We start from the raw sequence: 27949 nt of genomic DNA, 5'->3' as shown, positions 1-27949 counted from the left end.
TGCTTGCAGATGCAGGCTGCCAGTTACAAAGGAAACAGAGGGAGCATAGAGTGCAAAACCAGGCCTCGCCACTCCTGCACAGATGAGCAACCCTGGCGGTGGCCCCTTGAGGTGAAGAGGCACATACTGTTCTGTGTGTGACTCACCTCTCCCTTCAGCAGATGTTCTTCTGGCCCCCAGCTGGGTTTGAACACATGCACTGACATCCTCCTCATAGCTCTGCCTGCTGCTCCAAGATACCCACCAAAGTTTCAGAGCTTGTGCTACCCTCTCTGGAATGTCGGGATGGGGGACAAAAGGAAAACAGAAATCTGTGACTGGGATCCCAGCCCTCTACCCTGGGAAAGTATATTGGCCTTAGGGAACTACTTTTTCTCCAGACTCTAGCCTCTGGGAGGTGACTAAGCCAAGGTCCCTCTGGCTCTCTTCCCTATAGTTCTTACAAACAGGTTCTCAGGCCAAAGCCTTCATCCAGGGACTGGGGAGTTGAGCAGAGGGACTCACTCGCTTGGAAGGAAGGCATCGTTGTGACCTGAGTCTGCAGGCAGAGTGTGCGCCAGCAAAACTGGCTCAGAGAAGCAGGAACACCCATGCTAGGCCCTGGCCGGAGGTCCCATCCTGGTGCTCTGGGGGCTTGTGCCAACACCAGGAGGTCTGTGTGGCTGCTGCCCTTTTTGGGCTGAGGCCAGGAGGGCAAGGTCCTGCCTTGGTCCCCATGTGGATTGCTGGGAGAGGCCAGGGCTCCCTCTTCCGGAGTCCTCCTCTCCAAGTTCTCCCAGGTAAAAGATAAAAGCTGCACTGCCGGTTGCAGATTTGCCTCAGGCAACTAAATTTATTAGCAAGAAAAAATTTTTGTCAGCCCACTGCTGACCAACAAAGTACATCGTTAATAAAGGATAACAAATCTGTCACTTAATTCATAAAACATACCTCAAGCAGTTACAACTAAAAATAAAGTTGGATTTTTGTTTAATTTAAAAGCCTCAAAAATAACAAGCAATATGTTTTTAAACATGTAGTAGACACAATCGTCTATTATACAATATACACTGTACACAAGTAGGGCTGGGGCCAGCTGGGGTGGGATGAGGGGGAGAGGGAAGAGGATCAAGAGGTGAAGGCGTTTTTATCTGAATCCAGATTCGAGTGAAATGCTGTGTCATTGAGAAAAGAGAATTGCTAGAGTGAGAAAAAAAAATCCATATGCTCATCACTGCCCCCCAAACCCTAAACTGAAGCAGGTGTGGGGGAGGTGAGTAACGAGGACAGGAAGGGAGCAATTAAATAAAACCGTAAAGCACACACAATACACAGTGTTCATCATCTGAAGTAGAATATAAGGCAACGTTCTCCATAGAAAAAGAGGGCATCAGTGGGGAGCTTGACTTTTTAAATAGAAAGTTGGAATGTGCTGGAGGAGAGCTGTGGCAGGGCTGGGCATGTGGAGTGGAGGCAGCCCCGTGAGCCTCTCCGGAAGTGGATGCCAATGGCACCCTGGGCGCAGGGGCCCAGGGTGGCCGAGGTGGCTGGCGGGGCCTGGGAGGGGCAGGGGAGAGAAAGACATGGCACGATGCAACTCCGGCAGTGTTGGGGGGGAGAAGACTGAGGGGGGCTCACTTTGCTCCTCGACGGAGTGAAATTCATGTTTTTCCTTTGGAAATAAGGGTTCCCACTCGTCCTGGTTTAGAACGTCTCATTGGGCGCGGCCAATGTCCATGGTCTGGGCAGGCCGGGAGCTCGAGGTGAGAGGGAAGGGCCAGGGTGGAGCCAAGGGGCTGGAGGAAGAGGCCAGTGCGGGGCAGCAGAGCCCCTTCCTGTGGGGACAGTCGCAGAACAGAAGGGAGGGGCGGAGAGTGGCCCAGGGCAGTCCGGGCAGGGGAAGGAGAGGGGGCTCCTTTCCACCAGGGGCCCAGGCAGGACACAGACAGGGGACTGTATCTTCGGGGCCACCCGCCTCAGTTGGCCTTACAAGTTCTTCGTGACCAGGTGGGTCTTGTAATGCTTGGTGAGATGGTCACTCCTCATGAAGCGCTTCTGACACTGGGCACATTCGAAGCGTTTGTCCCCTGAAAGACAAGATGCACATCATTGTCATCCTGTCCTGCCCATCTGATCAGGCATTTGCTCCCTGTGGTCTCACCTAGAGCCTCTGGCGGTTCTCCTTTCTCCACACCCCCATGTGGCGTCACTTCCCAGTCTACCCTGTCCCTTGCCTGAAAAGCCCTACTCGTGCCCAGTACCTGCAACCAGGGCTCTTCCCATGTAGGGCTGTCACCTGCTTCCTTCCTATCTCTGTCCCTATTACTAACCCTGGCTCCACGTCTTCCCCATCCTAGGAAAGCCCCTTCCTGGCAGACCTGCCAGCTGCCGTTCTGAGTAGTTACTCTTTAGCCCCTGAGGGGGAGGTTGCAATCTGGCCCCCACCAGCCCCATCCTTGTCCCAGGATAAGGGTCTGCTCACAGAGGCCCTCTTGCTCTAGCAGCAGTTCTCAAAGCGTGTGCTGTGGCCCGAGGGAGAAACCCGCAGCAGTGTTAGATGGTAGATGGACAAACATTTTTCTATCTAGAGTTCTGTATTTATTTGCCAGTGCATTAAAACCTGTAACTCTGATATCATGCCTGCGGGATCAAACACATGGCACTGGACACAAATGAGTGAAAAGAGTGAAATGATGTGAGGAAAGTCAGTTGGTAAACACTAGGAGGAAAGGCGATGTGGGAAAGTGTGATTAAGAGTGTGGACCTGGGAACCAGAGGACCCAGGGTTGAACCCAGTTCCACCAGTCACCAGCTGGGTGACCCAGCCCCCTCTCCATGCCTTGATAAAATGGGCACCACCAAGAGCCCTCCCCACAATGTCGTTCCGAGGATTAAATTAGCTCATGGCTAGAACACATGGTGTAGTGCCCGGCACTCTACGTCAGGGCTTCTTGGAGAATAGCTTTATGTAAGTCATAGAGGACTTGGTTTTGGCTAGGGCAGAAGTCATGAAGGCTATGGCAGGTAAATGCCATCCCTTCAGAAAGCACTGCACTAAAGGGCTGGCTTGAAAGAATTTGCTGGGTAGTCCTGGACCCCCTGAGAATGGTGTGTAGCTCCCGCTCAGTGTGGTAGCTCCGTCATGGCAGGGCCGGGGAGGCGGATGCTGCGGGGGAAGGCCAACAGACCTGTGTGGGTGCGGGCGTGCCGCTGGAGCTCGTCGCTCCGGGTGAACCTCTTTCCACAGAAGAACCAGTTACAGACAAAGGGCCGCTCGCCGGTGTGCAGGCGCACATGGGCCCGCAGCAAGGATGTCTTCCGGAAAGTCTTGCCGCAGTCAGGAATGTGGCACACGTGTTTCTTCTTGCCCTGCTCTCCAGACCTGGGAATGGGAAGCCGAGAAAGGGAGGAGGTAGAAAATGCGAGGCAGGGCAGGATGGAGAGAGGACTCGAGGACAGGTCAGAGGGGACAGGAAAAAGTGAGGAGGACAGGTGGTAGGGAGCTGCTACCTCATCCCCTTCCTGTCTGTGTTCCAGAGAAGGGCTGGGGCAACAGGGCACATGCCAGGCTGGTGGGCTGGGCCCTCCCCCTCACCCCCCATTACCTCTTGTCCCCATCCTTGCAGTTGGGACATGTGCAGGCCATGCGGCGCCGCTTCTCCCCAGGCTGGGCCTCTCCAGCCAGGGCCTGCTCCATCTGCAGCTGGATCTGGGTGGGGCTCAGCCCACTGATGGTCAGGTTGTTTCCCGAGACATTCTGCACTGTCAGCTGCTGCTGCCCTGTGGGCCAGAGGAGGGCACAGTTGAGGGTGTGGGAGCCGGATACCCTTTCTGAGGCTTCAGATGTCTTAACTTGCTTAGCCTTCATAACTCTGTGAATCAGATACTATTTTCCCACTTTTACCCTTGAGGAACCTGAGGCCCAACAACGTATGTCAAGGTCACAGCTAATCGATGGTAGGACCTGGATTTGAACCCAGGCAGTCAATGTCACACTCAGGGTCCTGAGTCAGGACACTGCCCATGTGACCTCAGTGGGGAAGGCTCCTGTCTTGGCTTGTCTTGGAGTATTTCTTTGGAAACTCTTCCAACCTGAGGCCCTCGTGAGATACCAACTCTGCTATCAGGAAGGTCTCCAGGGATTTTTGGTACTAAGAGTGAGAAAACAGGACAAAACCAAGTCCTCTATGACTTACATAAAGCTATTCTGAAGCAGGGGCAGTGTCACTGACCCAACACTGTCTCTCTGAATGGATTCATCCCATGCCCTTAAACCAAATGCATGATGCATAAGTGCCATAAACTCATTTAAGAATGAAGAGAGGAGATTCAGAGGGCTCCCACTACCTTGAAAAGTGCTCTTCACCCAGTTAAAGAACACCCAGCTGAAACGCAAGGAACCATTTTTGCTAGGTGGCTACAATATTCCTTTGATTTGGTGCAAGGCACTTTCGTGCACTAAATGCTACCAAATATTAGCGCTGAACTGAGTGCAGGACCAGCCATTCCTTCTGCCACAGGCCCCTCCTCTCCTTCCCACCTTAACTCAAGGCTGTCTCCTTCTAAAAGCCTTATTTTCAAGTCCCTTTACTGGAACCTCCCTTGAACAGCTCTTTGGTCTGTCCCAGACTAATTTGCATGTGTATATTAGTTGGAGAGTTTTCCTGAGTACATCTTACTTCTCCAACTTACTCAAGATCTTTGGCTGTCAGGTGGGGCCAACATAGGTCTTAAACGATCTCGTAGGGCGACTGTAAGGACTAAGTGGACATACTCTTAAGCTAGAAGGGATCAGGCAAATGATGAGCAGTTATCCTCGCTGTGGTTACTGGAAATCCCAGGCTGGCCCATAGTTCCCTTGGGTAGGGCAAACAGGCTTGCTGCCCATACCCTGGCCGAGGGGCCCTCCCTCACCGCCGGTGTTGGTGATGGTGACAGGCACACCCTGGACCTGAACACCGTTGATGTTGATGGTCTGCATGGCCTGGGCCGCTGCTGCCAGCTGGGCAGCATTCAGACTGATGATGCTTCCAGCGGGGGCGATCTTTGGCAGGGGGCGCTCTTTCCGGAGAATTGCGGCCGAGTGTTTTTTGCTGGTCCCGCTCAGATGGGGAACACGGGACGCAGGGCTGCTACAGGTGGTGGTAGAGGTGGCTGCAGCTGTTGTCGGGGGGCTGTCCTGGACGAGGACCGTCTGCACCTCACCTGAAGGCGTACGGATGTAGACCTGGGAAGGGTCAGAGAAAAAAGGTCAGTGTCCCAGGAGAGACTGGGATACTCACTACTACCCCCCACCCCTGCACATGTTTGAATGTAGTGTCACCACCCTCACTGCCCAAGTGAGAAGTTTTTGGGGGGATGCTTTCTGATCCACCACGTCTTCTCCAACTGGCCCAGACCTATATTCACACACTGCCAATGGCATTCCTGTACTAAGGTGGCAAATGCTGATTGTTGACTGGAAACCAAACACTGGATTTACTTAATGCAGAAAAATATAACACCAGCCCTCAGAATTAGAAGGCAACTAAATGGTGACGTCACAGAAGATGCACCATGAATGACCACCAAACAAATGAAAACAGCTCTTAGGAGGCATGATCAAGGAGTCCTCTGCCTCAGATTGGCAAAGATGGAAAAATAAAATATAATGCTCACTGCTGGTGAGACAGCAGGGAAACAGGCACTCACATTAAGAGGAGTGTAGGTGGTCTGGGGGGAAATTTGGAGGGAAATTTGGGAATGTGTCTCAGAAGTCTTAAAGATAAAAAAAAAAAAAGTCTTAAAGATATGCATGCTGGAGCCTGAGTGGGATGAGGAGGGCATCTGTGGAGCAGTGAGGACAGTGGCTAGGCACGGCTGTCCCCACCCCAGCAGGCTGAGGAGTGTGTCCACATGGGAGAACTGAGATCCAGAAAGGAAAATGTTAAGGCTAAAGGAAGTGAGGATTCCCACAAGAGAGTTACAAATACAGAGACGGAGAAGCTAGAATGAAGTGCGTGGCACTGGACAGGAATCAGACATTGGTGGAAACTCTGGGGTTTCGCTATAAAGAGAGGAACATAGATATAAATGTGTATATATATGTAGGTGTATGTGTGTGTCTATATCCATTTCTATCTATTCAGCCATTATGTATGTGTACATATGTATGTGTGTATATATATATATGGTTCTTGGCTGTGTCTACTGAGAAGCGCTGGGAGCAACACTCCCGGGCCACTGAGCTTACCTAGCACCCTGGTCTTTGCTTCTAAATATCATGCTCAACTAAAAGGAACCAGAGCTCCTTAGAGAAAAAGAGCTGATTCCAAGTTTGGGGGCAGGGAAAGTACAAGTAGAGCGTGGAACACCTGTGGTACCAGAAAGTAAGAAGGTACGCAAGGAACGCGGATAATGTAGGAAAAGGGCACAGGAGCCTGTTTGTGTGTGTGTGTGTGTGGGGCAGCTCCCCCTGTCCAAAGGGGGATAACCTGAACATAAAAAACATTAATACTAATGGATTATAACCCACTGAAGAAAATGGGAACCTAATAGTCCTTATTGACATAAATAAACAAATGGAGAAAAGAATGGCAGAACTAAACACCTGTTACATACTCTCCAATGAGAAGAACGGTCGATCCCAGGGCTGTAGCTAAGAAATACACAGAAAAAAAGCATTGACATCTGCTACAACATGGATGAACTTTGAAACCGTTATTACTAAGTGAAAGAAGTCAGCTGCAAAAGATCACCTGTTGTAAGATTACATTTAAATTAAATGTCCAGAACAGGCAAATCCACAGAAACAAAATGGATTTGTGGCTGCCAGGGCAGGTTGGGGGAAAGGGGACATGAAGAGGGACTACTAAAGGTCTCTTTCGGGGTGATGGAAATGTTCTCAAATTAGACCATAGGGATGGGTGTACAGCTCGGTGAATATACTAAAACTCACTGAGTTGTACACTTTAAGAGAGTAAATTTCACAGTATGTGAATATCTCAAAGTTGGGGGGTGGGGGAGGTGGGAGTATGCCAGGGGGTATATACTCAAGGAAGTATGTATCCTTGAACTCATGGAGCTTCAAACGGCCAAAGCTGGAACAATGTGAGCAACAAAATAAGTAACATGATCCTGGATTATAACCCAAAGTATAAGATAAATATACATCAGCCCTTATTGGGATAAATGATAGAATAAGTAAACTGAACAAAGAAGAAAAAGGTTTTCCTTCTAGAAGAATTCCAAATAGGGATCCCTGGGTGGAGCAGTGGTTTGGCGCCTGTCTTTGGCCCGGGGCGGAATCCTGGAGACCCAGGATGGAATCCCACGTCAGGCTCCCGGTGCATGGAGCCTGCTTCTCCCTCTGCCTGTGTCTCTGCCTCTCTCTCTCTCTCTCTCTCTCTCTCTCTGACTGTCATAAATAAATAAAAAATTAAAAAAAAAGAATTCCAAATAATATTACGTAGATACTTTCTCATCCAAGATGTAGACCGTAATTTCCACCCCTGAAGATGAGAAATATAGCAGCTCCCTTCCAAAGAACAGAGAAAGGTAAGAGTAGCAACTTACAATGAAGAGACCTGGCAAACACGGTCTTAACCAGAGATATAGGTTAACATCATGACCGCCAAAATGTCCTATGGACATCACGTATTCCTCATATAACACGAGAGGGCCATTTTGACCTCTGTATTCTTTCCAAAAGCCCTTAACCCCAGAGTTGGGGACATCCTGTAGGATACTTGACCAATATACCTTATGACTGCCAAGATCGTGGAAAACAAGGACCAAGAAGCTGTCCCCTGACGGGCCTGGGGAGACATGCCCACTAAGTGCAACATAGTATGTGGACTGGATCTTGGAACAGAAAAAGGGCATAAATGGAAAACCTGGTGACTTCCAAATGTGCCAATTTCAGTTTCTTTGTTTTGACAAACTTAGCCAGTAATGTACAATGTTTCACAAAGGGGAAAATCAAGGGAGAGGATGGAGGGAAACAGACACCATCTGTACTACCTTTGCAACCTTTCTGTGAATATAAAGTTCTTTTAAAATGAAACATTAGGAACGCCTGGGTGGCTCCGTGGTTGGGCATCTGCCTTCGGTTTAGGCTGTGATCTTGGGATCTGGGATTGAGTCCCGCTTCGGGCTCCTTATGGAGAACCTGCTTCTTTCTGTCTGTGCCTATGTCTCTGCCTCTCTCTCTCTCTCTCTGTGTATCTCTCATGAATAAATAAAATCTATAAATGAATGAACGAATGAATGAAACATTAGCTTTAAGAAAATCTCTTTAGTAAAAAAAGTGGAGGGAAAAGTCTGATGAGGAATGGGATATTTACATAATCTCAAAGTATCTCCCTACAAAATACTAACTTGTTACACAGAAAACAAGGTGCAGAAATCTGGTGAACATCACTTTAATCACCATCAACACTGAGACAAATTGAAATGACACACCCCTTTTAGGATACAGTGAGAATGAACCCAGCATCACACCTGTGATATTTCTACGAAAAAAAGAAAAGCACAATCCGCATATTATGAGGAAACATCACACAAACCTAAAGTGAGGAACATTCTCCAAATAATTGGCCTGAAGCCTTCGAAAGTGTCAAGGTCATGAACATCAAGTAAAGATCGGGGAATGAAAGATATTATATTAGCATGTTTCATTGCCAATTTCCTAGGCTTGATGGTTATATTATTATGCAGAATTTCCTTGCAGGTAATAATGAGACACTTTCTATAAAACATTTGGAAGCAGGGACTATGGTGGCAGCTTACACTCAAATGATCCAGGAGCAAAAAGTTATTTGTGTAAAAAAAAAAAAAAAATCCTCCTGTGATTTTGATTAGGTTTATTTTTAATTCCTGGGCTATTTGGGGCCGTGTTTCTCAGTTAAAAGCAAAGAAATAAGCCTCCTTTCATCTCTTAATGAAGAAACAAATCTCACCATGCTCCTTTTGCATATTACTATTTCCTGTGTACCTGAAATTTCTGTTACTGGAACATTTTGTGTTCCTAATATAGAGCAGGGGTCAGCAAACTTCTTCTGTAAAGGCAGATAGTAAATGTTTTAAACTGCAGGTCACTGATGAGGTCTCTGCCTTGTAGTGCAAATGCAGCACACGTGAGCATTCCAATGTCTGTATTCTAATTCAACTTCAACTTTATTTACAAAAACAGAAGGGCGGGTGAGATTTGACCTCAGGCTGTGGACTGCCCATCTCTGACAGTGAATAGAATACCTTTGTGGGGAGGGGAGGGATGTGCATATCCTTTGCCCCACTTTTAGGAATTTATTTAGCTATAAGATTGTAAACTGCCTACATTTACAGTTAATAGAGTATTATTTGTGTAATATACAGCACCTCAGGATATTGGAAAACTATGTCACCTTTAAAAAATAATGTTGTAGCTAAAACTTTCTGCATATGTATGATTATTTCCTTAGGAAGACCTGGGTTTAAGCCCTGCCTCCATCAATCTCAAGATTGGGACCTCAGGGAAGGGAGGGGAGGTTTCTGCCAAGGATGTGTGCACCTGAGCAGCTATCACCCCCAGTTCCTCATCTATAAGGTAAGTCTGGTAATGGAACCTGATAGGTATTCTAGTAAGTAAATTAAACAACTTAAAGAAAATCACTTGGCAATACATGATATGCCAAGGAGGGAGGATTCCAGGGCAGGCTTCAGATTTCCTTCTGTGTGACTTCCATGTCCATAACTCAATCTCAAAGGCACTCCTTGTCCACCTGGAAAGAACACAACTCCCTACTGTCACTCACTGTGATGCCTCAGTTCTCTCTCCCCAGACAACTGGATTATAAATTCCTCAATGGCAGGAACTACTTTCTTATATTAAAAAAGATCCTTAAAAACAACAACCACCTTGTCCTCAATTTTAATTGTAGCACCTGCCATACCAAGACGTAGCAAGTCAAGGTGAAAAGCAGAAAAGAGCATGGGGTTTGAAGTCAGAAATTTGGGTTGAATCCTGCCCCATGTCACCTGTGCCCCATGAGCTCTTGGAAACTTCTTAACTCCTCTGAGTTCCAGGCTCTCCATCTGCAACATTGGCATAATCTCTGGCATTTACTAGGCATACACGAAGAATAAAACCACCTCACAGAGTCAAATAGACTCCAGAGTAGTATGGCACCTTAATATAAGCCCCAAATAACATTCTTATTGAATTATTAACATCCCAGACGGATCTAGCCTAAGTGTTCCTGCCATCAAGCTGGGCTGTGTCTTCCTACTTTTTTTCTTGCCATTAACAATGACCAGAATTTTCTCACTTTACATCAAATTCTATGGTTCTGAGATTTCATTCTTGCTTCTGTATGTGATTCTATAGTAAAAAATAAACTTTATTATTAAAAAGTACGTATCTGTCCTCTAACCACCCTCCAAAAAACTCTCCAAAAAGAAAAAGTGGACCACAATATAGGTATATAGGGATGTCTTATCTGATTTCTAAGGATGAGCAGTACATAACCACCTGAACCAAAGAGAGCCCACATGTCAGCAGAAATGGCCACTTACTACTGACCCCAGATGATGCTGACTCCTAGCACTCAGGTCAAATCAGCAGCTGCCTCAGTATCATCTTCTAAAGCAAGCCAGGGGGAACAGAGTGTCAGCCATTCAGTGCGAAGGAGAGGGAGGCGGGTGTAGAGGGTGAGTGTGGTACCTGAGTAGGCGTCGGCTCAGCCGCCTGGATCTGAAAGTTCTGGGAGGGCTTCTGGGGGACGGTGGGGAGGGTAGCAGATGCCGCCTGCACCACCCGCAGAGCCTGCTGGGGGATCTGTACCACCTGCTGCTGCTCGGCCTTAGGGGGCACCACCTGGACCTGCTGGACCACAGCTGGCTGGCCCCCACCAGGGCTCTGAACAATGAGCAGGTTGTTTCCTGCCTGGATGATGTTGTCCGCGGTGGTCTCAATCAGCACCGTCTCCACTTGCTCCGCCACAGCCACAGGGGGCTGGGAGGCAGGGAGACTCTTCTTCCTGGCTTTCTTGTTAGTCTTAGACAGAGGGGTGGGGGGGCTCTCCGTGAGGAGCTGAGTGGTGGCCCCAGAGTCGCTGGTGTTCACAAGGTTGTTGACGGGCAGAGTGAGTGTCACATTGCCGCCCCCACCCGTCAGCTTCACCACGTTGGCCCCACTCTGCACAGGGGTGGTAGTCGTACTTGACTTCTGGACCGGGGCTGGCTTGATGGGGACAGGCTTGTGACTGGATGGTGAGGGGGTGATGATGGCTTGGCTGGTGCCAGGGATAATCTGGATCTGGTTGGTGAGACTGGGCTGTACCTGGATGGTCTGGGAACTGCTCGCCTGTATCTGAGGGACCGCCTGGTACTGGATATTGGCATTTGATCGGGTCCCTTTGTTGATCACAGTGGGATTCTGAATAGCGAACACGAGCTGCCCCCCAGGATAGGATGCACTCAGTTGTGACCCCTGAATCTGAAGGATGTTTCCTTTGGAGGACAGGATTCCGAAGCTATTCTTGCCAGGACTGAGAGGGAGAGGGGCAGGTTTGATGGGGACGAGTTTCCGTGGTGTGGGCTGGGGGGGAGCAGGCGGCGTCACCGCAGCTTCAACAGCTGGAGGGCCAATTTTGCTACATGTTGCGGCAAGCAGGGCTAGAGGAGATGGCTGGGAATCCTGCGAGAGAACGAGCGGAGGAAAAGTGAGACATGAACCTGCTGCCCAGCCACCCTCTGCCCTTCGTGGTCTCCTCCTCTTGGCAGGCTCTTTGGCACCTCTGTGGTAGGCAGGGTGCTAGCATCTTCCCTCTCCCTGCTGTCTCCTCTTTCTCTGAGGGAGAAAGGGTAGGCAGTGCCTTTCTCGGGGGGAACTCTCTAGAAGCCCCCATAACAAGGTGAACAAACACCTTTCCCACTACCCATGTTTCTCAGGGGGTCACAGAATCATTCTCAGCTTTTAGGCAGAAGTCCATTGGCCCATCACGAGGGCTGAGGGGCCCCTGATTCCTCAGCTGAGGAAGGAAGGGAGGGAGGAAGAATAAACACTCAGGTAAAGTGGGGAGGGTGCTCTTTCGAGGCTACAAGGACAGAGCCTCTGGACTGTAGGGACACAGCCTCTATTTCCCTTTTATGGTCAGTGGGTCTGGTGGAAGGGACCTGGAGTTTAATCCTGCTTTTCCCCCAACTCAACTGTGCCACCTCAGGTAAGTGGCCCTGGCTTCTTCATTGAGAGAAAATGAACCACGGAATCTTCCCAGGGGTCATGTCCCAGGGTGTTTACAGAGAAGCCGGTACAGAGTTTTCTGCTGTGGTTTAATGTCAGTTTCAGAGAATGCCTCCAGGCTGATGCAGCACTGCCCCCCCCCCAACCCACTGCCCACTCACCTGGGTGCTGGGGGCGGCGGGCTGCAGGTAGTCGCTGGGGCTGACAGCGGCAGTGGCAGCCATGCTGGTCTGTGGATCTGCTGGAAGAAAAGAGACTGAATAAGTCACAAGAGGCCCAAACAGAACCCAAGCCCATTGGCCTCAGGTACTCCTTTTGCCTCTCTTTGCTTCTCCAAGAGGTTAACCTTTCCTCATGCCTCCCCACTCAAGGTTAGCAACCCTACATCTTGTTCGGTGGGTGGCCTTCTCTCCTCTCCTCCGATCTGTCCATCCTGGGCTGGGAGGGCAGCTGGTTTTGTCTCCAGGCATCATAAAGCCTGGGACAACAGGAAGACACAAGACTTTGCTGAGACCAGCTTCAGTCATCCAATGGAGGGATCTCTACAGGGTACTGCTAACTCTAACTAGGTTGATGGAATCCCTATTTGGTGGGCAGGAGAGCCACCCTCATCCCAGCCCTGCACCTCTGGTTAATCCTCTAGATCTAACCCAAGCTCCTTGCTCACTCCTTCTATAGCCAAATGCCAGGCTGACAGTCGCTTCTCTCCTAGGATCCCTGACAAAGACACACCTGCTCCACGAGAAAGGAGATCTAAGGTGCTTTATGTTCAGCCTTCACCACAAAGGTACCAGAGCCCAGGTAATGATCTTGAGCATGTGGATAACCACTTTCAGTGACTTTACATAGGCTAACAGGTATGGCCCCAAAGGCATCACCAAGACTAGAACTAATGACTGAATATAATGAGAAGAATGAAAACAGAGTAAATTCTATTTTTGTTAAATGTGTATATATTTCTATATGTGAACACAGCAGGAAATGTCTTTGAAAATGCTGGAATGTTAAGACCCATTATTATCTCCTGGCAGTAGAATTTTGCTTGACTTCAAGAATTTTTCTTGTTTTTCTGGATTTTCTCATTTTCCCACAATGAATATACCCTATTGTGCCCCGCCCCCCTTTTAAGAAAGAACAATAAGGAACGTTGAGGAAGTAATGAAGGGAATCTCTACTCTGAACTTAAATCGGATTTAAAGAATTAAAGTAAAATGGAAATCATGAGAATTTGGGGGTCGGGTGGGGAAGAAATCTATGCCATCTTGTAGTTCATAAATCACTAAGGAAAAGGACACTAGGCAGTGAGACTCGCATCCTTAACCTTTGGAAGGTAGCTCTTGGGAAGTACAGAAACAAGGTTATTATTTCAGAGAAATAAACTGTGTGAGAAGCCAAAAGCACAGCTCTAGACAAAATCGTATAGGGAGATCTTGAAATATTACAGACACTGATCCTTGGCAAAATCCTAGAAACAAGACTGAATGGCACGTTATAATTACTGAAGACAACAATGACCCTAAGGAAGAAGGCACAGGGTTGCAAAAACTGAATCATGCTGTTTTCATGAGGTTTTGCATGGATATATCAAGGAAAGGGTATACACTCTATTTCAACAAGGCATCTGACCGAAATTTTCATAATATCCTTATGAATAAGAAGGGGAAAAAAAATGCAGGCAGAAGAGTATGGTTTGGAGGCCAAGCCAAATGTGCCTCCTCCTAAAAGTGCGGAGATCCACACATCCTGAGTGGTTTGCTGCTGCAAGGTCAATCAGGGTTGTCTCAAACTAGGGGTGGCTCCCAAGACAAGGGTCTGCAGCTTCTCCTAAGGAGGCTCATGCTTTTTCTGCCCAGCATGTTTTTATTCTTATGTACATTGTGATGGTTATCCTTTCAAAATGAACATACACTGACTGGGTGACCGTTGCTTTGCCAAGCTTTGCCTGTTTCAGGGCCTGTGTGTATGTTTACAGCTGTACTGTTGCCAAGTGGCACCAATCTAACTGCGTGGGCTAATTAAGACAACTTAATTCTGTACATTTAATTCATGATACATCTGTGCAAAGTGAAGGAGAACAGCTCTTCAGAAGCGTGGGAGGACTGTGTTGCTTGGCACTAGACACTGCAGGGTAGAGGCATGGGAAACTCAAGGAGCATGAGGTGTCAAGTCTACCATGCCTCATGCTGACAGTAGTGACACGGGTTCCATCAAGTGTCAATCTCCCAGAATGAGGTTGCTGATGTGACTTTTACTGGCTTTTTGGTAGTTAATTAATTTTATAGGAGCTAGATCAGTGAGTTGATAAACAGATTTATGTGCGTAATTAAGTTGCAGCATTATAATGAAAACAATCTAAGATGACTCAAAAACATTTTTCCTTTAGAGCAGTAGTGTTCAAACTATTTAGACCATGAACCACAGTTATAAAAACAATTTACATCAAGACCCAGTATGCGTGCACCCACACACTTCTCTGTTCTATGCTCATGCAGTGAGTTTCCTGAAATAAAATCTGCTCTTACTATGTGTGATGGACTTGGGTATTTTTCTACTCTATTTCATTTTTTTCAATGCTGGTTGTGACTCACTAAAATTGGTTCTGTGCCCTAGAGGCTGGAAAATGTGCCTATAGAGTACTCAATCCACCACCGAAGTTTGGAAAACCATGCAAAGACCAAGCAGGCAGTTTCAACTTACAGCTGTCACAAACCGAGAAGGATTATAAATAAAATGGGTGTTGATATTAGGGTTCAAAGAGATCTTTAAAAACTAGCATGTGCTGTGCTTGAGAGCATAAGGCTCCAGACTTAAATGAGGGTTGGAGTCATGCCATCATCAGTGGGGTGGCTGGAGCTTCCCTCTCAGGCTCACTGTGCCATGGGGAAGACAGAGGGAACAGCATCCTCCTGGGGTTCTGGGAGGCGTCAATAATTACTATGGAGAGCCGTGAGCACAGTGGATCATCAATAAATAGTGGTTTAAACTTTGAGGTTGAGTACATCCTGCACTTGGGTTAAAAAAAAAAAAAAACATGTGCATACAGGACGGAACAATAGAATTTAATAGCAGTCCTCCCGTGAAAAAGCCCCAGTGGGTTTGACTGAAGCTAAATGAGAGGTAATAGAATCTAGATGTGGTTGCCAAAAATCTACTGCAATCTAGGACTGAATTTTCAAAAGTTCAATCATAGAGGAATAAAAATAATCATCCTGGTGTGTTCTGCACATTTGAGCCACATCTGGAGTGTCACGTTTTGTTCTGAGGGATATTTTGCAAGGGGCATTTTCAATTGGAGCTTGTTCAGAGGACAGCAGTGATGGTGTGGCCAGGATGCTGGACTGGTGATATCCACCAGGACATTTATCCCATATGTGGTTCAAAGACTTCGGGGTGGAAACATCAAGAAAGCAGACTTTGAGGTGCCTGGCTGGCTCAGTAGGCAGAGCCTGTGAACTCTTGATCTCAGGGCTATGAATCTGAGCCCTATGTTGGGTATAGAGCTTACTTTAAAAAAAAAAAAAAGGCAGATTTCAGATTAATAGAAGGGAGAACTTTTTTTTTTTAATTTTTTTTTTTAATTTATTTATGACAGTCACAGAGAGAGAGAGAGAGAGGCAGAGACACAGGCAGAGGGAGAAGCAGGCTCCATGCACCGGGAGCCCGACGTGGGATTCGATCCCGGGTCTCCAGGATCGCGCCCTGGGCCAAAGACAGGCGCCAAACCACTGTGCCACCCAGGGATCCCTAGAAGGGAGAACTTTAAAAAAATGGGATCAGTTGCCATTTGAGGTAATGTTCTCCCTTTTCTGGAATCATTTAGACAGAGGCAGGATGTGTGTCTCTGTTGGAAATGAGATGTCTAGATGGTGTAGGAAGCTGGACTGAATCTTTAAGATTTTTTTAAATCCTCAGACCACGCTGCCATTAAGAACACAAGCTGAGTTACTTACAGCCACTGCTGGGAAGGGAAGGCAGGGGTTCTCCCAGGAGGCTCCCCTTGGGCTCAAGTTCACTTAGCTAAAATTGGTGACTGACTCTCCAGCAGACATATTCTGCTAAGGAAATGGAAGGACCCTAGAACAGGACAGAGTGTAAACGAAATGAAAACGGGTCTTGTGTTCCTTACTCATCTCCCTTTCCTATCTTCCTCTCTCCCTTTGCAAGCGTTGTTACCCGGGACTCAAACGGTATGGAGATCGGACTACGTTCAGAGCGATTCTTCAGTGGGGAAGTTAAGAGTACGATTTACTGAAGCAAGCTGCACAACTGCTGGTGCCTGACGTTGTACCATTTCAGTTGGTTTCATTTTCCTACCTAGCTGGCTCTTGAAATAACCCTCTGGGCTTCAAATCAACGTAAGTATCTCCTAGTGTATCTCCTAGTGTCCTCAGAGCTTTGTGGCCTGGGGCTGCAGGCCTGGGCAACCAGAAAAGGGACTGATCTCCCTGCCATTGCAGCATTATATTCTGGGATTAACCATGAAAGGGAAAAGAGAAGCATTGCCAGTTGGGTGTTTGGAAATGAAAAGTGGTTCAGAAGTAATGTAGATACATAGCTGCAAGACTCTGATCAAAGGTACTTTGAACCTCATTAATTTGGAACCTTAAATTTAAAAACGTGTAATTGGACATAAATTGTGCTTAAATTTGTCTTCATGGTACTCAAAGTGAGGCTAACTAGTGTAAGAAGACTCAAAGGGACTCTTGGGCATAATCATGTAATTGTTTTATACCACTTCTACCATTTTAATCGTACCATTTGCTTTTAACAGTTTACATCCGGTCACTGACATTTAGCAACACTGGTAAGTGGGATTTACTGAGTATTTTCAGTAAAGAAAGAAAAGCTGCATTCCTTTCAGAGTTTAGTCATTCAGACTTTTCATTAATTCAGATTGGCTACAACTTTCCCAGCAGTCCCCTGGCTCATGAAGTTTTATGGTGATTTATTACACAAGCAACAGTAGCTCTCTTAGGCTCCATGGAAAACTTCGAATTGCCTCAAGCAAGGCTTTCAGACTGCGGGGTTGGGGGGGGGGTCTAGGGCCTGATGGCACCACCTGGACTTTCCTTTCCCCATACCGGAAGCCAGTTTAGTTCCAACACCCGCAGAAAGGGCATCCTCTGAGTCTCTGGCTTTTTACAAACAGATCATCCATCTCCACCGCCATCCCCTCCAGCTACAGTCTTCCTTTCTTGTCTTCCTTCCCTGGCCAAACTTGGTGGAAAAGCTGCCAGCACTTTACTGCTCCCCTCTTTTCTCATTTGCTTATTTCCCTGAGCAGCAGCTCTCTGCTGACACTGCTCCTGCCAGGGTCACCAAGGACCTCCTCATTGCTAGATCCAACAGACCCTCTTCAGCAGATCTTCACCCTTTGACTCTTCCCTCCTCTTCAAAATTCCCACAGATCTTCTCCTACTTCTCTGCCTCTTCTTCCTTTTGCCACCCTTCAATCCTACTGTTCCTTAACACCCTCCTTCTCACCCACACCGGTTCCACCAGTGACCATGCCCGCCCACGTAGCTTCAGGTAATCTCCACAGACTGACAATTCCTGGTCTCCTGGGTGGCAGAAGGGTCCATCCAGGCCTTCCACTTGGGGAGCCACAGGACTGCCCACACTGAGTTGTCACCTTTGCCCATTCTTCCCCCAGCTTTCTCACTCCCAGCCTCGCCTCTACAGGGCCTCTTCCAGATCCTTGAAGTTTTCATTTCTGCCACTGCCCTTTCCTTGATCAGAGCTCTTTCTTCTCTCATCACTAGCTAACACTTACCCTTCAGGTCTCAGCCCAGTTTTTTTCCCAGCAAAACTTACTGAGAGTCCACTATGGATCCGGCCCTTTAGTTACTCAGACCCCTGAAAGGAGGTTAACCCCTCTGGTAATGCTCACCACCCAATAAATAATCATGGGCTTAATGTCTGTGGATATTCACAGGAGGATTCCCAGGGTGGGTCGGGTCAGTCTGTACTGCACTGCCATGCCCAGCATGGGGCAATGCCAGGGGCCCTTCAGTGCCTGCAGGTTTGATGGGTAATGAGTCTTGGGTTCAACCAGCCTCTCTGGTATTTCTAATCACAAGGAAACCTGAACGTCATCCTTATCGCCAATGACTCATGGAGTCCTCATGATTCTACCACCTGAATATAAACCTCTTTCCAATCCACTCACCGCTCTCCATTCCCTTCGCCATTCACTACCCTGGCACTGATCACCTTCCGCTCAGCCTGGAATATGGCCCAAAGCCTTCAAAATGGCTCTCCAGGCCTCTGGCCTTGCCAGCTCTTCTCCAGCCTCCACTATCAGGGTCAAAAGAATCTTTAAAATGCAAATCCCATCCAGCCACTCCTCTGATTATACCCTTCAAGAGCTTCCAGATGATCTTAAGATAAACTTGTAAAAGCCAAAATGCTTTGCCCCTCCCCTCTCTACCTCTCCTTTATCTCTCTTCCAACTTTTCCTACAAGCAGGTCAGTGTTTTCCATTTCAGTGTTTTCCACTTCTGGAACGTTGACTTGCTCTCTCTCACTGGGAGCCTAAGTTTACACACTCGTGCATGCACATATGCCTGCTCTCTCTCTCATTTATCTAACCGAGGTTCTTTTTTTTTTTTTTTTTTTTTTATTTATGATAGGCACACAGTGAGAGAGAGAGAGGCAGAGACACAGGCAGAGGGAGAAGCAGGCTCCAGGCACCGGGAGCCCGATGTGGGATTCGATCCCGGGTCTCCAGGATCACGCCCTGGGCCAAAGGCAGGCGCCAAACCGCTGCGCCACCCAGGGATCCCTCTAACCGAGGTTCTTAAGCTCGATTTATGACTTACTCAGGGCAAATCCTTCCTGACCTCTTTCCTCCCAGCTCCCCAAGTCTGGGTCAAGTGTCCCTACTATGTGCCAGTGCATAGGCCCCACACTCCCTTCCTAGCACTTAGCCCTGTCACAGAGCAAGGAGGGGTGTCTGTCCTAGGGGTCCTTCCATCAGCTGGCTCAGGGAGCACCGGTAACAGGAAGAGGCCTCAACAGGACCCCAAAGCCCTAGCCATCAGACTGAGGGCCATTCCACTGGTCTTTTGCTTGAGAACACTGCCTTTGAGACACAAGGAATGACAGAAGAGGTCCTAAGAAATACCACAATAGGCTTTAAGAAGCTCTTTTCACTCTGGAGAGAACTTGGGTCAAACTCCTTAGCCAGACCTTGAGGGTACTTGGCTTTTTTTTTTTTTTTTTTTGCCTCCTGGGTTCCTACCATGGCTTTCTTGGCAATACACTATGGTATTTCCCCTGGAGGAATTTCACTCTGCACAAACAGTCTTGCTGGCTATTTTGGTCAGCTCAGCTGGGCCGGAAGCCAACAAAACAGTTTCTAAGCCCAGTTTCTCCCAGTTGCCTGGCCTGGAAGAATTTAGAGCTGGTAAGGGAAAAGCAAGCCATGGCTGGTTTAAGAGAACAAAGTTGGACCTCAAAGGAGTTCGTGAATGAGCTAAGAGAACTGGCTTGCTTGGAGGGAGCAGCAGCAACACTGGTAGTTAGAAGACTCCAAACCGCTGAGAAGCAAGTCTCCAGCACCATAATAACCATACAGAAGAGAAGGGTGCAAAGAACTTCACCAATTTGTAATACAGGAAGACAGCTGTGGGTGGTGGCTTGCTAATGCCTCAGGCCAAAGGAGGGGGGTGCACAAGATCTTGTCTTTACCCAGGCACCTCAGGAGCCATCCTATCTTCCCTGTGCCCAACTCTGACCCCAACCTCAGCCCAGGACTCTTATGTGGGCCCACGATTCCATCAGGAAGTTAAAATTCCGTTCATCAGCTAAGATCTTCTTTTCAAGCAAAATCCCTAGCAAGAGTGACCCATAATTGCTGCCTCTGATTCCTCTCTTGCCACCCCTTCTTGAACTGCTCCAGGGTTTTGCCCATGCCACAAAAACTGCTCGTGCTTCGCGTTGCTGAGTCGAAGGCCTCGGTCTATGTGTGGATTTGACAGCAGACCCCTCTTTCTCCTTGAAACAGTTTCTGTCACTTGGCTTCTCAGACACACTTGCTAGGCTGGCTTACCTCTCTAGCTCCTTCTTCGAAGATTCATTTGCTGGGTCCTCCTCTCCTCTCAAATTCTAATTAGTTGGTAGGCCCCAGGGTGCCGGCTCAGCATTTACCTTTCCTCTGTCTACACTTGTTTCCTGGGTGATTTCATCTTGCCTCACAGCTTTAAAAAACAACAATATATAGGTTCTACATAATGACGACTTCCAAATTTCTATCTGCGGACTTGTAATATCCAGCTGCCTACTGACGTCTCCACTTGGGTATGTTAATGAGCGTTTCAAGTCTAACTCACCCCTGATGTTGTCCTAATTCCATGTCCCCTTCAAGCTTCCCCGCACAATGAGGCATTGGGCAAAGGCATTGGAATTCTGTCCTTCTAGTGGCTTGGTGCTAAAAATTCTGCAAGTCATCCTTGCCCCTTCTTTCTTTCCGTACTCTATATCTGACAATATCTGACAATCAGCAAACACTTTGGTTCTACTTTCCAAATATATTCAGAACCTGATTGCTTTCACCACCACCTCTTATTATCAAACAGATTCAGATCTGCATCATATCTCCCCTGGTTAAGTGCAAAAACCTCCTAGCTGGGCTTCTGACCTTATTCCCCATCAAGTCTATTCTTGACATGCATCCAGAATGAGACCCATCACACTTAAGTGAGATCATGGTATTACTCTGCTCAGAGCCCTAAAGCAGCATCCCCTCTCCCATCAAAGTTAGAACCAAAGTCCCCAGCACGACACATAAGGGCTCTATGTGACCTGTCTTTTGTGACCCCTCTTACCTATCTTGTTACTCCCCTTCATTGCTTCAGCCACAATCGCCTCCCTGCTGTTTTCCAACATGCCAGGTTTGGCCCCTTCTCAGGGCCTCTGCACTTTCTGTTGTCCTTGCTTGAGTTCTCACCCTCTGCCTCCCACCCTAGACTGAGTGGCTGACTCTCCCCTCCAGCTGGTTTCACTCACCTTCTCACTGAAACCTTCCCTGACCACCCGATATATTGCACCCTTTCACATTCTTCTATCTTCTGTTTTGTTTTTCTCCTTAGCATTTCCCATTATCTAATACTTAGTAGTTACTTATTTATCATCACCCACTAAGCCATAGGCTTCCTAAAGCAGGGACTTCCCCTTGCCTTACCTACAGCTACATCCTTCCTACCTGGCACATAGTAGGTGGTTAGTATATATATTTTTGAATGGATGAATCAATGAATCCTGGAGACTGCAGAGCAGAATAGCCTAAATGGAGTTTAAGAAAACCCACAGATGTGCATGTCCTGGCATGAGGCTGGGATCCACTTGTCAGGTCAGCTCAGCTGATGCAGTCCCAGATGGAACTCTCAAGCCTACCCATCACCTCATGAGGGGACAAGTGCCTGTGTGCTGACCAGCACAGTCCAGTCCTGCTCCTGGGCAAGTATCTCCAAGCCCATACCTCATAACCACATGCCAGGCACCACATTTCAATGCTTCTTTCAATTAATATATATTGGGATGGGGGAGGACTTCTTTTCTGAATGAGTTCAGATAAAGAGGGCACCTGCTATGTGAATACCTCTCCTCAAAATGTTACTGTCATTTGCTAGTTTCATCCTGCCTGGGTCACACCTAGTAGTCCCAGAAAGGACTCTGGAGAAGTGAGTGGCAACCCAGGGCAGCAGTGGTGGTGGTGAAAGCTGCACGTTGACAGAGCAGTCCCAGGAAATGGTATAAAGAATACCTGGCCTCAGAGCTGTCTTGGAGAACAGAAGAAAATAAGAAAGCAAGATATAGTTTTCCCCCCCTAGAAAGGCATTCTGTACAAACAAGTGTTTTCTCTGCTTTGGCACAGTTATTTGAGTCACCCCAGCTGTGGACTGGTTCTGAAATGAGTGCTGACTTCATTTTTCCGGGGGAAGAGAGGGCAGCCTTACCATTTACTGTTCTGAAAGCTGGGAAATGTTTTGGCCATTTTTAGGCTAATCTGAGAAGACTTCAGTTAGACACTGACCAGGGGCAGAAATATTCCACTTCCAATCACACGGCCCTTCCTGCTGGTCACACTCTCTGAGAAGCTGCTTTGTGATTCCACTGAGCCACAGGAGAAGTAACAAATACCCCAAAGAGGAAGCTCTAGAAAGAGGACATTTGGCAGTGTGCAGGCCAGTGCCTGCTGCTGGCTCCTGGGCCATTTCCACCCCACGGCTGAGATGAAAGAAGCCATCTAACAGCCGAAGTCATGGCATAAGGACAAACTGGCATCTCAGAGCCCTTAGCAGCAAAAACAAGTCACCCAAGCTAAACCTCAGCGCTGTGACGTGGTGAGGCTTCTGGCCAGGTACAGCATGCCATTCTGAAGCTGAAATAAACTGTAGCTAAGGGAACGAGGTGTCCAAAGGAAGCATTCAAACAGCTGGGCCTGCACACGTGCTCTTCCTGGGACAAAAGCAGCCTTGACATCTCAACACTGCTCAGAGCAGCTCATGGGGACAGAATGAGCAGCACCCCAACTGGACACTCAGCCTTTTCACACTCCCTTGGTCCTGAGCAGAGCTCATCTCGCCAAAGCACACCAGCCCAGAGCCACCTGATGAGAAGCATGGTAACCCACTCAGAAAGAGCACTTCCTAGACACAAAGTGGAAGCCATGGCTTCCCCCAAGCACTGAGGGCTGACTGAGCTTTACTCCTGGGTTCTCTTTTCCAGGAGCCCATGAGGCAGCAGAAAAATCCGTTTTCCATTTTGGAATCCTGTCAACTAGAACAAATCTACCAGTGCCACCTGAGAGCATCTCTTCCTGGGTGATCTCTAATTCCTTCTCTCTCTTTTTTTTTAATATTTTATTTATTTATTCATGAGAGACAGAGAGAGAGAGAGAGAGGCAGAGACACAGGCAGAGGGAGAAGCAGGCTCCACGCAGGGAGCCCAATGCGGGACTTGATCCCAGGTCTCCAGGATCACGCCCTGGGCTGGAGACAGCGCTAAACCGCTGCGCCACCAGGGCTACCCCTCTAATTCCTTCTCTACTTAGGCTGACAGTGCCCTTGAGTTGGTAATGCCCCATGTTATTACCCTCTTAATTACAGCAAAAAGCAAATAAGCAAAAACGTCAGCAAATGCATTCTGTAATGATGTCCATTTCCTAGTCTGGTTTGTACTGACTTGGTCCAGCATGTAGGCCAAGTTTTCCTAGTTTATGAACTCACTAGAAGTCCCTTAATCCAGTTAAGCTACCCAAAGGATAGCTTCATCCAGATGCATCACCCAATAAACTACTAAGAAAGTCCTGGAGCTTCTCCAAATAGATTTTACTTCAAGTCTTCAGCCCACAAGGTTTCAACTGGACCACAAAATCACTTAAACTCAGAAGTGTTCACATCTCTACACCTTCTTATACTACATACGTACTTTAAAGCAGTGTTCCTCTGCATATTTCATTCTGTGGTCATTGCCCACCCCCGCTCCAAAAGAATCACTCTATTTTTCAATCCTTGGAGGCAAAGCTTCCAGTTTGTGTGTAAACAGAATGAAGGAGGTGAAGACAAGTCATAAAAGAATGGGCTACACTCACATCATAGAAATGAAGTGACAAAGGTTTAGAGATTGCTGAACTCGAACCAATACCAGGGTCTACTAGATGACAGCACCAAGTTTAGAATGTCTTCAGAAGGGCCCTGGTTGGGCAATAGTTGCTTAAAGCAGACTCAGGAATTATCACATGCCTGTGGCAAAGGACTGTCAGGCTACAGGGACCCTGCAAATTCTCCAGAGGGCTGCTATTAATCAACAGAAGAATGAGGAAGCTCAAGGCCAAGATATCCAAATGAACTACCCTATCTGCTGTTACGCCCTAAAGCTCCTTTACCCAGACATTTGCCAAAATCTTACAGCTTCTTCTCAGGCCTCCAGAGGCCCAAACTTTAATATAAGAAAAACAAAACAAAACACCCCCCCAAAAAAAAAACAAAACTGGCCAGTCTATGTGCTGTCAACACTAATGCTAAACTCTTCCTCCTAGAGTCAGGTCTCCTTGCACAGCAGTCAGGTGAGGATCGGATTATGAACTGACTCTACTTGGGTCTCCTTGGCAAGACACTGTGTCTTCAGCTCAGGGGGGGTCACAATCAAGTCAGACCAGCTTTTTTTTCTTCTTGTTGCTGCTGCTTTCAAATGAAGAGGTTAAGCCTCTACACAACCAAGTGGAAGAACCAGAATTAGAAAACTTACCAATGGCCCCAGCCAATGAGAATCCATTTCCAAAAGGTATTAATGCCTGTTAGAAGCCACTAGAATAATGACATCACCAGCCCAATGCTAGGTTGTCTGACAGATTCACCCCCTTCATGGCACACAAGAATTTAAGACAAAACAAGACACTGCAATTACACTCATTATTGCAGACAACAGGTTTGTGTTATTAGTCAAAATGACTTCTATGGTGTGGACTCCACCACTCTTCCTTTAACAGCCCCTCTGTGAACTGATCAACACCCTAAACGTTCTAGCCCTAAAAAATCTTATCCAAAATACCAACTCAACACCTAGTCCTCCATTATGATACTTAATGCCTTCTGGGTTAGAGCATATCAGTTTTAGATAATGCAGTCTAGTGTGCCTTGAAACAATCCTCACCCATAAAGCATCCCTTAAAATCAGTGTCATGGGGGACCATGAACCAATTCATTGCTTAAAGCAGATCTACTAGCTCCTCCCTCCCTTTCTCTAGGAAACAAGTGAGCAAGAAGTAACCTCAAGAAAAACTTTGGGAGAATGTGCCTTGAGAAAAGCCAGAGGAAGTCCCACTGAATCAAGTTAATTAAGAATCAAAACCAAGGAATGCAGTGAAGACAGGTTTTTCAATTGCCCAGAGAAGACACAGTTCCTTTTCAACTAAAATTAGAAAGCCACTGGGAACATAAGCCAAGAAGCACGGGTAGGAGGCTGAAAACCCTAAGTCAGCAATGGGAATGGAAGTGGGGCGGAGGAAGAAAGTAAGTATCCGTTTTGTTTTATTTCCTCTGTCACTCCTTAGGTTTGCGCCTGGCTTTTGGGATTCAGCAGTCCCCCCCCCCCCCCACAGAGCATCAGCAAACAGTTTGGGAATTCTTGTCAACAAGTTCTTAAATGGCTCACAATTCTGGGAAGAACTTGCATGTACCTAGCTGGTGCTCAAGGACCCAAGTGAAAACATTAAACGGAGGTTTTTGCCCACTTTGCAGTCTAAGGCGAGAAGTCACCTGCCCTACGAGGTGCCCTCGTGTCCTGACACCATCTCTCCACTGGGATATATCGGGAACCAGGTTGGGTTCTATGCCCAGCAGTGCCCATGTGGTTGGCGCCGCCTGCACTTCAAGCATTCCCTTGCCCCTCTCTGCACTCGGGAGGGCCCTGAATCGCCGGGGGGCACCTAGATCAGTGCAGGAGGGTCCCCCGAACACAGGGCAAGCGCGAGGGGCGTCGGCCGCCTCCTCGGAGCAGACCCAGGCTACGTCCACGGGCCGGACAGCACTGGGGCGGGTCGGCAACCGGGCAGAGGGGGTGCCAGGCCCGCCCGGGTGCCCGCACCTCTCGCCAGCCCCCGGAAGCGCCACCCTCCCGCCCAGCGGGCTCCGAGGGGGCGGGGAGTCGAACGCCCCCTTCCGGGTGCCTCCGCCCGGCTGGCCAGCCCCGCTCCTCCTCCGGGCGGGAATCCTCCCTCCCCCGCCCCTCCCGGAGCCGGGCCCCGGCGCCAGGCCCGGCCCCAGGGGGGAACCCCCGGCCCCGGCTCCCCGTCCCTGCGGCCTCTGCCCGTCTTCCCGACCCTTGGGGGCCGGGAAGACCCCGCCGGCAGCGGCCAGGACCCACCGCTCATTACGACATCTTCCTCCCTGGCCTCCGCCGCCTCCGCCGCCACCGAGAGCCTGACACCGCCCGCCCAGCACCCGCCAATCCCGGAGCCCGCCACCGCCCGAGCGACGGCAGCGTTCACCAATAAGAGCCCAGAACATTGGGGACCGACAGCACTAACAACCAATCAAAGAGAGACATCTAGAGCGACGTTGGTTTGGCCAATAGGCCTGTGAAATGTCACTGATGGACGGTAGAGGCCACCAACCGGAAACCTACTAAAGAGTGATCGACGTGTTCGCCAGCCAGTTGGCGGGAGGCAAAGTCCCGCCCACGAGGTGGTTGATGGACAGCAACAGGAAGCTAGATAAGGAGGGGCTTAGCTGAGGAGTGGTTTTGTATTGGTTGTGGTTGACCTTCCACCCACCTCGAACCCAAAAGATGAGTGATAGATCTACCCTAAAGCCAATCAGAAGTCCTTAGGGTGAGGCCCAGAAATGCCCTATAAATAGTACATACATTACACCTCAATCCGGTGTCGCCCTGGTGCGGTAGGGCCTCCTGCTCTGCGGCTACGCGAGCCCCGTGCCCGGTGAGTGGAAAGCCACCCGCCTCATGGAGTCCCGCGCCCTGCAGCGCCTCCGGGGTGGGAAGTGAGCCCCCGGACGACTTTGTGCCGCCAGGCACGGGAGCCCCCGCACAATAGCGGCGAGCTGCGGCGACGCGACACTCCTGCGAGAAGGCGTCGGGCCTCGCCTGGTTGTTGCGGCGACGCCCCCATCCCCGGGCGGTTCCCCTCCCCCCATCACCCGAAGCGCTCTAGAGGGAGGTTCCCGGGACCGCCGCTCGTCCTCGGATGCTGTGCGTCTGGAGGGCACCCCTGGCATACGCGCTCCGACCAGCGCCTCGGGTGGACGGAATCGGCCCGGCCCCACCTCCCTCGGTGGGTGACGTGCGTGGGAGTCCGCACCGCCCTCGGCGGGAAGGAGGCGGCTCAGGTTCCGCAGTCCACGCCTTCCGCTTACCGACCGCCAGGCGACTGTGCTCCAGGGCAGCGGCTTCTCTTTCTTTTTTTTTGTTTAAAAAAAAAAATTTTTTTTTTTTAATTCATTCATGAGAGACACAGAGAGAGAAGCAGGCTCCATGCAGGGAGCCCGACGTGGGACTTGAACCCGGGACTCCAGGATCACGCCCTGGGCCCAAGGCAGCGCTAAACCGCTGGGCCACCAGGGCTGCCCTCTTTCTTTCTTGTTTTAAACCATAAATCACAATGAGAAGTACATTTGAATCCTGATACAGTACACTTACCCTCCCACGAGAATGTCTAACAAAGTTTCCGCAAACAATACTAGACCTTCCTACCCGTGACACGGTGGTATTTTTCTATCCTGTTCTCCTTCCTCCCTCCACCTCCCCTCCCCCCACCTTCCTTTCTGCCTGCCTTCCTTTTCTTGATCATGACTGGCATTTTGTTTGTTGTTTTTTTTTAATTTTTATTTATTTATGATAGAGAGAGAGGCAGAGACATAGGCAGAGGGAGAAGCAGGCTCCGTGCACCGGGAGCCCGACGTGGGACTCGATCCTGAGTCTCCAGGATCACGCCCTGGGCTAAAGGCAGGCGCCAAACCGCTGCGCCACCCAGGGATCCCATGACTGGCATTTTGAAAAACGCTATCATAAAGGATTGGAGGCATAAAATACAATACAGAGCCAATGCCCCGTACATAGGAATTGATGAATAAATGCTAATATTCTCTTGCTGTCTACCCTCCTGGCCTTAGCCTTTGAAAAACAAGACTTTTATTTTTAAACAAGACTTTAGAAGCTGTCACTCCTCTCGTTAAGATCCTGCATTGGCTCACTATGCTGGCTATAAAGCCCCAAACTCCCTTCTAGGAGGCGAACAATATCCTTCAC

The 27949-nt window shown here is 48.7% G+C and overlaps 1 protein-coding gene and 1 long non-coding RNA gene across 6 annotated transcripts; one reads left to right on the top strand and one right to left on the bottom strand.

Moving 5' to 3' along the window:
- Nucleotides 1-952: 952 nt before the first annotated feature.
- Nucleotides 953-27949, bottom strand: SP2 (Sp2 transcription factor). Of its 2 annotated transcripts, none has more exons than XM_055326473.1 (7): nt 26051-27949; nt 12343-12422; nt 10661-11635; nt 4894-5206; nt 3585-3759; nt 3168-3361; nt 953-2066 (listed from the first exon to the last, which is right to left on the bottom strand). In XM_055326473.1, exons 1-7 carry the CDS (start codon nt 26055-26057, stop codon nt 1966-1968), a joined length of 1845 nt encoding a protein of 614 aa, XP_055182448.1. In that variant the 5' UTR covers nt 26058-27949; the 3' UTR covers nt 953-1965. The 2 variants fall into 2 exon arrangements, with proteins under 2 accessions (XP_055182448.1, XP_055182454.1); XM_055326479.1 differs by having other exon boundaries at nt 12343-12419.
- On the top strand, nt 12359-25939 carry LOC129510368 (uncharacterized). 4 transcript variants are annotated; one of them, XR_008664583.1, is made up of 5 exons: nt 12359-12487; nt 12894-12982; nt 15774-15970; nt 16346-16536; nt 24933-25210. It is a non-coding gene; the product is annotated as an uncharacterized LOC129510368 (long non-coding RNA). The 4 variants fall into 4 exon arrangements; XR_008664581.1 differs by adding an exon at nt 25239-25939 and having other exon boundaries at nt 12435-12982; nt 24933-25139; XR_008664580.1 differs by having other exon boundaries at nt 12435-12982.

Source organism: Nyctereutes procyonoides, unplaced genomic scaffold (genome assembly GCF_905146905.1).
Source record: "Nyctereutes procyonoides isolate TBG_1078 unplaced genomic scaffold, NYPRO_anot_genome, whole genome shotgun sequence".
Classification (NCBI taxonomy): domain Eukaryota; kingdom Metazoa; phylum Chordata; class Mammalia; order Carnivora; family Canidae; genus Nyctereutes; species Nyctereutes procyonoides.
The sequence above is the reverse complement of the archived record's forward strand: the minus strand, read 5'-3'. Positions and strand labels throughout refer to the sequence as shown.

What these genes read in the sequence shown, in the direction of transcription:
- SP2 (XM_055326473.1), bottom strand. An exon ending in CTGAGCCGACGCCTACTCAG is followed by an intron (nt 5,207 to 10,660) that starts GTACCACACTCA and finishes GACCCTTCCCAG; the next exon opens with GTCTACATCCGTACGCCTTC. An exon ending in CACCATCACCAACACCGGCG is followed by an intron (nt 3,760 to 4,893) that starts GTGAGGGAGGGC and finishes TCTGGCCCACAG; the next exon opens with GGCAGCAGCAGCTGACAGTG.